Source organism: Oncorhynchus mykiss, chromosome 25, assembly GCF_013265735.2.
Source record: "Oncorhynchus mykiss isolate Arlee chromosome 25, USDA_OmykA_1.1, whole genome shotgun sequence".
In the NCBI taxonomy this organism is placed as follows: domain Eukaryota; kingdom Metazoa; phylum Chordata; class Actinopteri; order Salmoniformes; family Salmonidae; genus Oncorhynchus; species Oncorhynchus mykiss.
The window spans coordinates 16,379,095-16,392,855 of NC_048589.1; the positions used below are offsets into that span (position 1 = coordinate 16,379,095).

The window sequence follows — 13,761 nt, forward strand, 5'->3', positions numbered from 1 at the left end:
GAGAGAGAGAGAATGATATGGTCATCACGTTGACACACTGTACATCACTCCTCTCTGACTCAAAGTCTGTATGTGTGTGTCTGTATGTTGTGTATGTATGTGTGTAAATGTGTGTGTGTGTCCGTGAGAAGAGTTTCAGAGCCAGACAAAGTGACCTAGCACCAGACAGAGAAGGGAGAGAGAATGGGAAGGGATAGAGAGACCACTTCTGCTCCATAGCCGAGAGGGGATTCCCTCGTGTAGGGCTTTCTACTGAGTTTTTACAGAACTGAGCAGCTGGAGAGAAAGTACAGCAACAGATCCACACTAAGGTTACCTTAGGTCAGTCTTTTAGGGGGGGAAATGTATTCATATATTTCATTCTGCACAACTCATATTACATTGTTTTTTAGAATTCTTGTCATTCTTAGTAATCTTGTCTTGTTTACTGTCAATGGGCATTTCAGTATTCATTTTCAGTATGCAAGCATTGTTGTTCATTTTTAACTACCCCTTTAACCAAAACTGTACCTTGCCATGGTAACTACACTGAACAAAAATATAACGCAACATGAAATCATTTCAAAGATTTTAGTGAGTTACAGTTCATATAAGGGAATCAGACATGAAATAAATGCATAAGGCCCTTATCTATGGATACCACATGAACGCATTCAAATTGCCATGGATAAAATGCAATTGTGTTCTTGTCCATAGCTTATGCCTGCCCATACCAGAACCCCACCGTAACCATGGGGCAATCTGTTCACAACGTTGACATCAGCAAACCGCTTGCCCTCACTCGACGCCATACACGCTGATACACGTTCGCCCCCACACGACGCCATACACGCTGATTCACCCGTGAATCTTCTCTAGCGTGCCAGTGGCCATCGAAGGTGAGCATTTGCCCACTGAAGTCAGTTACGAAGCCGAACTGCAGTCAGGTCAAGACCCTGGTGAGGACGACAGCACACAGATGAGCTTCCCTGAGACAGTTTCTGAAATCCTTTGGTTGTGCAACCCCACAGTTTCATCAGCTGTCCGTGTCGCTGGTCCTAGATGATCCCGCAGGTGAAGAAGCCGGATGTGGAGGTCCTGGGCTGGCGGGTTACACATGGTTTGCGGTTGTGAGGCTGGTTGGATGTATTGGAGGCGGCTTATGGTAGAGAAATTAACATTCAATTATCTGGCAACAGCTCTGGTTGACATTCATGAAGTCAGCATGCCAACTGCACGCTCCCTCAAAACTTGAGACATCTGTGGCACTGTGTTGTATGACAAATCTACACTTTTTAGAGTGGCCTTTTAATGCCCACCGCGCAAGGTGCACCTGTGTAATGATCATACTGTTTAATCAGCTTCTTGATATGCCACACCTGTCAGGTGAATTAATTATCTTGGTTAAGGATAAATTCTCACTAACAGGGACGTAAGCTTTTCGTGCGCATGGAACATTTCTGGGATATTTTATTTCAGCTCATTAAACATGGAACCAACACTTTACATGTTTCATTTATATTTTTGTTCAGTATACATACTATGCATGTAAAAATGTCTCAAATCCTGTGGCTGGTAGAGCTGAATCACCTGTAAAATACATTATGACCACCAAAACTGACTGACATTTGTATTTGTATTTATTAGGGATCCCCAGTACTCTTCCTGCGGTCCAAACACCAAAGCACCCACATTACATATAAAAGAAAAGATAAAACAGTGAATTATGTTTGTACTGAATGAGCTAAAGATAAAACAGTACATCATGTACAGTTGAAGTCGGAAGTATACAAATACATTTATCCTAGATTTTCACAATTCCTGACATTTAAACCTAGTAAACATTCCCTGTCTTAGGTCAGTTAGGATCACCAGTTTATTTTAAGAATGTGAAATTTCAGAATAATATTAGAGAAAATTATTTATTTTATTTTATTTCTTTCATCACATTCCCAGAAGTTTACATCCACTCAATTAGTATTTGGTAGCATTGCCTTTAAATTGTTTAACTTGGATGAAACGTTTCGGGTGGCCTTCCACAAGCTTCCCACAATAAGTTGGGTGAATTTTGGCCCATTCCTCCTGACAGAGCTGGTGTAACTGAGTCAGGTTTGTAGGCCTCCTTGCTCGCACACGCTTTTTCAGTTCTACCCAAGGATTTTCCATATGATTGAGGTAAGGGCTTTGTGATGGCCACTCCAATACCTTGACTTTGTTGTCCTTAAGCCATTTTGCCACAACTTTGGAAGTATGCTTGGGGTCATTGTCCATTTGGAAGACCTATTTGTGACCAAGCTTTACTGGTGTCTTGAGATGTTGCTTCAATATATCCACATAATTTTCCTCCCTCATGAAGCCATCTATTTTGTGAAGTACACCAGTCCATCCTGCAGCAAAGCAACCCCACAACATGATGCTGCCACCCCCGTGCTTCACGGTTGGGATGGTGTTCTTCGGCTTGCAAGCCTCCCCCTTTTTCCTCCAAACATAACGATTATGGCCAAACAGTTATATTTTTGTTTCATCAGACCAGAGGACATTTCTCCAAAAAGTTTGACCTTTGTCCCCATGTGCCGTTGCAAACCGTAGTCTGGCTTTTTAATGGCAGTTTTTGAGCAGTTGCTTCTTCCTTGCTGAGCGGCCTTTCAGGTTATATCGATATAGGACTCGTTTTACTGTGGATATAGATACTTTTGCATTCGTTTCGTTCAGCATCTTCACAAGGTCCTTTGCTGTTGTTCTGGGATTGATTTGCACTTTTCACACCAAACTACGTTCATCTCTAGGAGACAGAACGCGTCTCCTTCCTGAGCGGTATGATGGCTGCGTGGTCCCATGGTGTTTATACTTGCGTAATATTGTTTGTACAGATAAACGTGGTACCTTCAGGCGTTTGGAAATTGCTCCCAAGGATGAACCAGACTTGTAGAGGTCTACAAATGTTTTTCTGAGGTCTTGGCTGATTTCTTTTCATTTTCCTATGATGTCAAGCAAAGAGGCACTGAGTTTGTAGGTAGGCCTTGATATAAATCCACAGGTACACCTCCAATTGACTCAAATTATGTCAATTAGCCTATCAGAAGCTTCTAAAGCCATGCCATAATTTTCTGGAATTTTCCAAGCCTTTTAAAGGCACAGTCAACTTAGTGTATGTAAACCTCTGACCCACTGGAATTGTGATACAGTGAATTATAAGTGAAATAGTGAATTATAAGTGAAATATTCTGTCTGTTGGAAGAATGACTTGTGTCCTGCACAAAGTAGATGTCCTAACCGACTTGTCAAAACTATAGTTTGTTAACAAGAAATTTGTGGAGTGGTTGAAAAATGAGTTTTAATGACTCCAACCTAAGTGTATGTAAACTTCCGACTTCAACTGTAACATCCCTACACCACCACATATCCACAACACAAATGTTCAATACCACCATACAACAATATCACAATGTGTGTATATGCACCTTTGTGTGCGTCTCTTCACAGTCCCCGTTGTTCCATAAGGTGTACTTTTACCTGCTTTTTAAATCTGATTCTACTGCTTACATCAGTTACCTGATGTGGAGTAGAGTTCTATTTTGTCATGGCTCTATGTAGTACTGTGCGCCTCCCATCGTCTGTTCTGGACTTGGGGACTTTGGAGAGACCTCTGGTGGCATGTCTTGTGGGGTATGCATGGGTGTCCGAGCTGTGTGTAGTATTTTAAACAACAGCTCGGTACATTCAGATTGTCAACACCTCTTACATAAACAAGTAATGATGAAGTCAATCTCTCTTCCACTTTGAGCCATGAGAGATTGACATGCATGTCATTAATGTTAGCTCTCCGGGTATTTTAAGGGCCAGCTGTGCTACCCTGTTCTGAGCCAGCCAACTGCAATTTTCCCAAGTCTCTCTTTGTGGCACCTGACCACACTACTGAACAGTAGTCCAGGTGCGACAAAACCAGGGCCTGTAGGACTTGCCTTGCTGATAGTGTGGTTAAGAAGGCAGATCAGTGCATTATTATGGACAGACTTTTCCCCATTTTAGCTACTGTTGTATCAATATGTTTTCGACCATGACAGTTTACAATCCAGGGTTACTCCAAAGCAGTTTAGTCACCTCTATTTACTAAATTTACACACCATTCATTACGAGATGTAGTTGAGGTTTAGGGTTTAGTGAATGATTTGTCCCAAATACAATGCTTTTAGTTTTGGAAATATTTAGGACTAACTTATTCCTTTTTACCCAATCCGAAACTAACTGCAACTCTTTGTTAAGTGTTGCAGTCATTTCAGTCGCTGTAGTAGCTGACGTGTATAGTGTTGAGTCATCCGCATACATAGACACACTGGCCTTACTCAAAGCCAGTGGAATGTCGTTAGTAAAGATTGAAAAAAGCATTTACTTTACTGTAATGTATTGTACTGTACTATAATCTACTTTACTGTAATGTACTGTATTGTACTGTACTGAACTATAATCTACTTTACTGTAATGTACTGTATTGTACTGTACTATAATCTACTTTACTGTAATGTATTGTACTGTACGGAACTATAATCTACTTTACTGTAATGTACTGTATTGTACTGTACTGAACTATAATCTACTTTACTGTAATGTACTGTATTGTACTGTACTGAACTATAATCTACTTTACTGTAATGTACTGTATTGTACTGTACTATAATCTACTTTACTGTAATGTATTGTACTGTACGGAACTATAATCTACTTTACTGTAATGTACTGTATTGTACTGTACTGAACTATAATCTACTTTACTGTAATGTACTGTAATGTACTGTACTGAACTATAATCTACTTTACTGTAATATACTGTATTGTACTGTACTGAACTATAATCTACTTTACTGTAATGTACTGTATTGTACTGTACTATAATCTACTTTACTGTAATGTACTGTATTGTACTGTACGGAACTATAATCTACTTTACTGTAATGTACTGTATTGTACTGTACTGAACTATAATCTACTTTACTGTAATGTACTGTATTGTACTGTACTGAACTATAGTCTACTTTACTGTAATGTACTGTATTGTACTGTACTGAACTATAATCTACTTTACTGTAATGTACTGTATTGTACTGTACTGAACTATAATCTACTTTACTGTAATATGCTGTATTGTACTGTACTGAACTATAATCTACTTTACTGTAATGTACTGCATTGTACTGTACTGAACTATAATCTACTTTACTGTAATGTACTCTACTGTGCTGTGCTGTTCTGTGCTCTACTGTGCTGTACTTTGATGTCCAAATTTGTGAAACATAGATGTCTATGATTCGTTCAGATATGGTCTGGACCAACCAGATTTGGTCTTGTTTGGGGTAAGAGCTCATTAAAATAATAGCCAGTGTGTAGAATAATACCCAGATATGCAGAGGAGGATATGGCACATTTCTACATTTGTGTGCCAATTTAGGATACATCCCCATTTGTATTTGTATCTATTAGGGATCCCCATGAGTTCCTGCCAAGGCAGCAACTACTCTTCCTGGCTTCCAAACACATTAAGGCACTTACATCACACATACAACAAAAAGACCATGAAGAGAATGGCATTCATGTCCATAACTATGCATTTCTGAGTAGCACAGATAAGGGACCCATGATGAAATTCCTTTACTGTAATCCAGGCATTAATCCACTTCATTTACTGCAGTTCAATAACCAAAATAATAAACCCAGGGTAAACCCAGGTTGTCATGTCATAGCTGACACCTTATTCTTCCTGCAGACATCTTTGAATCATAATTTGGAGCAGATTTTAATCATGTTTTTAGAATACATGATCACATAAAATTGCCCCTGTCTAAAAAGTCAAGTTGCAAAAAAAAGTCAAGTAGTCATTTCCCATTTCTGAAAAGATGATCTCTTGAAATAACTTTTTCTACTTTTTGGGAAGGTTGTCACGTCCCCCTAAAATGTGTTTTATTGCACCAAAGATAATTAACTAATGCAAACAACTTGAGATTTTTCTGGGAAAAACAGAGAAAATATTGTATCAAAAACAATTTCATCGCCTGCAGCTTATATATCCTATCATTATCTGCATCTTTGCTCCACCGTAATTAACTTTTTTCTTTATTGCTTTTGGGAAGAGGGATGGGCTATGGACATTTTGAGCATGAGATTTATCGTAATGAAGGAAGAAGAGGCTTCAGTCTTTAGTTCAGTTTCACATTCTGGCTTGTTGAGCTGTTTTGCTGTTGAATTGTTCGATGTCTCCGCGTTGAAAACCAGATGTACCATACTGTATATAGGCAACTGAAATTAGCTGCATGTGAAAATACAACTATGCTGAAATAGTTTTCATGCGCTACGCTAAATGGGAGGATTCTTCTTTATGTTGTGTCTACAGATCGGATGTTGTTCGAAACATCTGTGTAACGGTATTACTCAGCAGGGAGGGGTCATGCCTTATGAAAAACAACAACATTCTGTAGAAGTTTCAAATTCACTTCAAATGGACTCTGTTTGTCCAGTGTTGGCTTCTTTTGATAGACAAGACCGTTCAAAAAATAATACATAATTCATTTATTTTCAAGAAGGATCTTCATTTTCATTCTTTAATTTCCTGTAAATTCCTTGTTGGTTGTAATCTGATCTATTATCGCCTTCATTAGTACAACTAGGGTCTCATTTAGTTAATTAATCACATGGTATTTAACACTTAATGGCATGACAAAATTACTTAATAGCACTTATATAAGCTTCCTGTAACTTAATTATTGCCAAACTTAGGTCACCATGCATAATCACTGGTGGTATTAGACTGTTGCTTGTCCCTAATTGTCAGCTGCCTCAGTGCATGAAACTAGCTGTGGTTCAGGGCAGCTGTTATACAACTGCATGATAAGTGATCAAAAACATTACAAGCCTGGGTTTGTTCATAATTCAATTCTCTCAGACAAAAGGGATGAGGTTATTAAAAGCATGATAGCAGGGATTTAATCAATACCACAGTAAGGGCCTAATGAAATATGATCATCTCATAAGAGAACGTAATTAAGCGTAAAGAAATGACTCATCGGAATATTGTAACCATAAACAGTAGATATAAGACTTTAAAAAAAACAACCAGAAAATGATATTGTGATCATTTCCATCTCCTTGTCCAGTTATCCAAATACTTTCGTCGTCTGAATACTTTCCTGCCTGCATGCTAGTGTTCCTGTTCCGATATTTATTTTCCACATCGGAGGGTCCCAGAAAATAGCTTGTCTAGACGTTATGAATTCCGCTGAAATCCCAGTGCATTGTATCATGACAAACTTGGACATTTGTGTCTCTCACCATACCAATTATGCCGTAGTTATTAAGTAAGGGCATAATGTGTTTTATCCTTTTTGCTTGTCTGAGGGAGGTGTGGTAATGTATTTACCATACATTCACAGAGGTCAGTCCCCTCAGAACTGCCATAGACAATCACAGAGGTCAGTCCCCTCAGAACTGCCATAGACAATCAGAGAGGTCAGTCCGCTCAGAACTGCCATAGACAATCACAGAGGTCAGTCCCCTCAGAACTGCCATAGACAATCACAGAAGTCAGTCCCCTCAGAACTGCCATAGACATTCACAGAGGTCAGTCCCCTCAGAACTGCCATAGACATTCACAGAGGTCAGTCCCCTCAGAACTGCCATAGACAATCACAGAGGTCAGTCCCCTCAGAACTGCCATAGACAATCAGAGAGGTCAGTCCGCTCAGAACTGCCATAGACATTCACAGAGGTCAGTCCCCTCAGAACTGCCATAGACAATCAGAGAGCTGCTCTTAATGTGAAGTCTAACTCTGGATGAACTGTGCTAAAGGGGTTGAGACGCCACACAGAGCTTTCTTAATGCTTCAGTCTGGCACAATGCCTACTGACTCACTATACACACCAGCCATGCCATACTACACAAAGTCTACCTTGAGTTTGTTTTCAAGATGAATTTCAGAAACATATGTTGATCACCCGTCCAGTGCTGTTTGTTGATAGAAAGTTGTCCGCCCTTCCGAAACAATTACTTGTTCAAACGAAATTTGAGAGAGAGACCAATACAGGAAATATCCACATTATCAGATTGGAGACCAGCTCCAGAGAATCTGGCCCTTGTGGTTGCCGGTCGACCACCAGAACATTTGATTTACTACAACACTTAGCACAACTTTAACCTTGACCAACGTTATATAGAGTTTAGCGTGCTCAGCCAAACAATTTAGGGGAGACGGGGTTTGGAAATTGGTTGACCACATAATCAGCAGATGCCGCCTTCCTTCCTCTACCTGGAAGCCATCTTGTTGGCGACCCCTGAAGGTGTTATCCATCAACAGGTGTTGACAGATCTCATCATTTTGTTAAATTCATCTTGAGGCTTATCTGTAATGTGAGAGAATTCATTAGAGGGTTTTACCCAAAGTTTATTTTTCTCATACAATTCTAACAGTTGTGAGTCTTTTAGCTTTTTATTTCCGAGTTGTAGAACTAACCAGACCACCTCCCAGAATCCACCAAAAATAAACTCACTACTACTGTGGCAAAGCATGGCGTGTTTTTCACACAGAAACCCTAACTTTCATTCATACAGTGCAACAAGCCAAACATATAAAACCATTCCCACCCTAATAAACTGGGGCCTTTTTTCTGCCACAAAGGGAACTGGCTCCCATGAGCGTTACACTCTAAAATGCCCCCCCCTGTCTACAGGGCCTATTGGGTAAAAAGCTTCCTTTCCAGCTAGGAGGAAAAGCGGTCAGGGAACCAAGCCAAGGATATGACCCAGTACCCACGCCCAATCAGAGTCACTGTAAACCAGGAACCTCACCTGACTCAAACGCTGAAGACAGCAAAAGTGGCAGGTTTGTAACCCAATAAAAGTTTATACATTTTTCTCTACAGAGTGAAATAGTTGCTATTTTCACTCGTATCACCTGGTATTTCACTCGTATCAAGAATTTGGGATACCAAGCTGCTAATGTTAGTTCTGTGAGTATTTAGCATACCTCATATGTGTGTGTCTGGATAATTGGTCTGTTGTGAGAGAGGAGCAGGTGTAACCTCATTGTGGTTATCGGGGAACGGCAGGAGCTCTCTTCGTCTGCATCAGATTAGCGCCTTTAGAGAGCATCTCCATCTCACATACAGCCTGCCCTAGTGTGCTAACTGTCAGGGCCTCGCAACTGTTTTTGGAGGGGCTCTCTTTCTCATTACAAATAGCGTGAGAGCTTCAGCGTCCCTCTCTCACTTCTCTTCTCTCTTCTCTCTCTTTTCTCTCTCCTCTTCTCTGAGCTACAGGAGTGAGGTTTTTGAGGTGAAGCACATTCTTTTCTCACACAAAGCGCGTCAGATGTTGCACATCACGTGCTCACATGTGTTCACTTCTCAGCATGAGATATACTGCTGCTTAATGTGATGGAGCTAAGAATATCATTCTATACCTGCTTATGGACAGGGCTCCTGTCTACTTGTATTTATGTATTCAGATGATCGTGTCTGAATGCATATTCATCTATGGGTAGCCTATCTCGAGTTGCTAATCATTAGATATAGATCTTGCAAAAATGATGAAGAACATGCGATGTTTGGGATTTGACTTTCTTTTTTTTTACCAGCTAAATTTAAAAGAAAGTACTTTAGAAGCACAATCTATAGGCAGAGTTTAACTGTAACACTATGACTTCTGAAAACATGTACACATCCACATGTCCATGGTATTAAATTCAGGAATTGGAAACATACAATATCCACAAACAATATCCTCTTAATTTCAGTCCATTTTTTAAAAGTCTTTTCCAAACTGCTTTGCCTGTGTAATGCAAGTTGTTAAACTAACCGCCAGAGTATTTCTCTCACATGAGGCAGTCTATTTGAATTGCTTTCAAATTGAACCGGAGGATTTAATGACTTTTTGCCTTTGTTCTATTACAGTTCGCTTTCATTTTCTCCACTGAATAAATTGTAAAAGGATATTGCATATTCATTAATGATTTCCAATGGTGATTACAGCTTTAAACACTCTCTATTTTTCTATCCTATCTTTTGCATGCACTTTGGTTTTCCCCTGTCGCTACAGTCAAAATACAAATTCAAGCATCCGAAGCGCTTTACATAAGAGGTCCGCTAAGCGTAAGAAATGATCCCAACTCGGTCAGACATTAGAGGGTTGCACACTAAGTAAGGCCGTAATGCTTTAAAGGAGAATTATCAATCAACAGCCAGACCTCATGCTCCAGTCTGAATTATAGCGGGAGAGAAACATTTAGTGATGCGTAAGAAGGAGAGTGAGAGAAAGACATGGTGCAGAGATGCGGCTTTGTCAAGAGGAAACTATAAATGACTGAGTATCTGTCTGAGCTGTGAGAACACTGAAACACCATCCTCTGTCACTCTGCTCACTGCTCCAGTAGGGATATCAGAGGCTTGTTCTCATATGAGCGGCAGATGTGTGTGCGTGTGCGCGCGCGTGTGCGCATGTTTATAGAGGGGGAAACTGGGCTCCAGAGATTTTAAGATTTATTCTGCAAACAATTAGGAGCTGGTAGTGCTTATCCAGTGGTTCTCTAATTACCACAGCAACCAGGACGTAATCGAGGGTAGATTTTCTGTTGCTGTTTTATGTAGTAGGGAACCAATCTCCCAGACCTCCTCAGATTAATACTCTCACAGCAACATGCCCTCGATAAAATTACATGTTGGGGACTTTTTAAATTAATAGCAAAATGATGCAAACACATTTTCAAGCAGCTAGAAAGTGAAGAAACCATGTAAAACTTCTGTTCTGTTTGTCACAGGAGAATATCTGACTTCCACTCTAAATCTAACTGTTGAAAACTGAATTAACTGTATAAACTGTTGGCTGAGGCCTTTTGCAATTGAACACAATTGAATCTTCTATCACTATATGTAATCTAATTTATTACAATGTTATTTAATAATCTTATAATTTATTGTCTCATTATATCAGCGGGAAAATTCTCTCCAAACTTAGCCAACAGTTTATACAGTTAATTCAGAGTTTTCAACAGTTAGATTTAGAGTGGAAGTCAGATATTCTCCTGTGACAAACAGAACAGACGATTTACATGGTTTCGTCACTTTCTAGCTGCTTGAAAATTTGTTTGTATCATTTTGCTATTAATCTAATTTGAACACAATTGAATCTTCTATTACTATATGTAATCTAATTTAGTACATTGTTATTAATAATCTTATAATTTATTGTTTTATTATATCAGCGGGAAAATTCTCGCTAAACTTGACTTCAATCTAGGCTTTAATCCAAGTACTGCAGGACTGAGGTAACCACGGGGAAAAAATGGCTCCTTCATTAACAGCAGTCTTTAGCCTGAGTGTAATGCACTCACCTCACCACACAGGCCAAGAGTACCTCCTGTAAGTAGTGAAGGAGACAGACCAATGTTTTTTCTCTTTCTGTTTTATCGTATCGCTGTGTTCCAGTAAAGGCCGGTCCGATGGAGCCTTCCTTCCTTCTATTCTCCCAGAGAGCTAGAAAACCCCCCCTCTTGATGGCTGTGGTGAGAAGCCCATTATTGGTGTGCTCCATCAAGACTATATCAGACGCAGCCCTGAGGCCCACAGCTGTAAGGGCCCTGTCACTAACGGCCTCGGCTACTGTATGGACCCATGCCTCCTTTTCCACCCATTTAATAGGAACGTTAGGGCATTCAGCGTGTGTGGTACGATCCTTTCAGAGAGGGTCTACTCAAACACCAAAACAAAGTCTCTCTTTTAGAAGTGTTGCTGTCCCTGCTGTTTTGGAAAATGCACACACCCCCACACTCCTTCGTGTTGCCAAACAGACGAGGCCACACATTTTAAACAACTGGGAGAGGGTGGACCGCCAGAGCCGCCAATATCATTCTCTCTCTGACGCCTCGAGCCACAGACATGACAGAGGAGGGAGAGAGGGAGAGAGAGAGCGTATTGAGGGGAGGAGAGAGTGCTTACCTCTCAGTAGAGTGGGGCCGTAGTTCCCGAAGCAGTCAAAGATGCTGTTGGAAGCCATGTCCTCGTGGCTGAAGTGGTGCCAGAGCCGTCGTCAGCCCTCTCTACAGTCGATAACGACCAACCTTGGAGAGAAACAGTGGTTGAAATAGAGAACGAAAGAGTGAGAGAGAGGAGAGCGAGGGAGAAGGATAGATCCTGGAACTCGGAGCCCATTTGCAACCAAGAATTTGGGGTTTGTAACTACCGCAGGAATCCCTCGCCACAAGCCTGCAAAGAGAGCAGTATAAGTATGCAGCACCAGGGGTATGAGACATTCAGAAAGAAAGAGAGGAAGAGGGAATGATAGGGGGAGAGGGAGTGAAAGAGAGGGAGAGGGAGAGAGAATGGTAGGCTGGGGGGATGAGGGAGAGGGAGAGAGAATGGCAGGCTGGGAGGGTGAGGGAGAGGGAGAGAGAATGGTAGGCTGGGGGGATGAGGGAGAGGGACAGAGAATGGCAGGCTGGGAGGGTGAGGGAGAGGGAGAGAGAATGGCAGGCTGGGGGGATGAGGGAGAGGGACAGAGAATGGCAGGCTGGGAGGGTGAGGGAGAGGGAGAGTGAGAGAGAATGGCAGGCTGGGAGGGTGAGGGAGAGGGAGAGAGAATGGTAAACTGGGAGGGTGAGGGAGAGGGAGAGAGAATGGCAGGCTGGGAGGGTGAGGGAGAGGGAGAGAGAATGGCAGGCTGGGAGGGTGAGTGAGAGAGAGAGAATGGCAAGCTGGGAGGGAGAGGGAGAGGGAGAGTGTGGCTACACTGAGATGCAGTGGTACCATCCCTCTCCAGGACTCTGGTTCCAATGCACTCACCGTTGTTGTATCGGGTCTGGACGTCTTGTTAGCAGGCCACGGTGGGGTGGCAGGGAGGTGTGGTGCTGTGCTGGTCCGTTCCGTCAGTGGGCAGGGGCTCTGAGGTTAGCCAGGTAATCTCTCTCTCTGTCAGGAGACGTGGTGTCCCACGGTGGTGACCTGACTGGAGCGTCAGTGTTAGCTAGCGCCGGCTAAAGCCACAGCTCTCTTTGCGTCCTCGCCATCCTCCAACTCCCCTCCGTGAGTGGAGGAGCTCACGTCACATGTCACATGAGGTCACAGGGCCTCTCCTCCCCTCCCCTCCCCTCTCTCTTTTCGCTCTTACTCGGTGTAGCTTATTTTTTCCTTTTTGCTTTTACTTTTTCAGCTCTCTGCTCCCCTCTCTCTTTTCTCTCTCTCTTTTGATTGGTCGGCCAAGTTTTGGAAATGTTCTGTTTTCTTTAAGTTCAAACCAGGCAGTGGCCTACGCCATTCAAAGTCTGTGAGGCTTTCAGAGGGCGCCGAAACCCAATGTGAACAACCAGAAAAGCATTGAACACGCATTAAGAGAAATAGAAATAAGAGAGAAGAAAGAGTGAGAGTGAGGGAGAGAGAGAGACCGAGAGAGAGCGTTGACTGTGGAGACTGGGGCTTGCCGCTGCATAGAGAGAGAAAAGGAGCAGAGCAGAGTAGAGAGGGTTCTGTCTCTGAGCGCTTTCAGAGAGAGACTGTGTGTATGTATGTGTTTGTGTGTGTATGTCTGACTCACTGCGCATCTGTGTTTGTAAGAGCTGGTGGTTTTGGGCCTGGAAAACCAACCCTCCACCCTCACTTACCGCTTGATAGTATCGTAATCTTAGCTGCAGTGCTGCTCTGCTCTGCTGTCCCCTCTATTCTTACTACCTCTCTCTCACACACTGTCCCATTCACTCTGCTTCTCACCAAGTCTATTCTTACCTACCACACAATAAAATTATTTGGGAATAT

At 41.9% G+C, this 13,761-nt stretch overlaps 1 protein-coding gene across 4 annotated transcripts in view; it reads right to left on the minus strand.

Moving 5' to 3' along the window:
* runx3 (RUNX family transcription factor 3) overlaps positions 1-13,031 on the minus strand; it is a 70,317-nt gene extending 57,286 nt beyond the window's left edge. For 2 of the 4 annotated variants that reach the window (XM_036962237.1, XM_036962234.1), the window contains exons 1-2: positions 12,796-13,022; positions 11,953-12,074 (exon numbers count right to left, since the gene is read on the minus strand). In XM_036962237.1, the coding sequence (XP_036818132.1) occupies positions 11,953-12,010 (58 nt within the window). In that variant the 5' untranslated portion in view covers positions 12,011-12,074; positions 12,796-13,022. Of the gene's footprint in view, positions 1-11,952; positions 12,075-12,795 lie in introns of all 4 variants that reach the window. The other 2 variants (XM_036962236.1, XM_036962235.1) reach the window with 2 other exon arrangements.
* Positions 13,032-13,761: the final 730 nt, after the last annotated feature.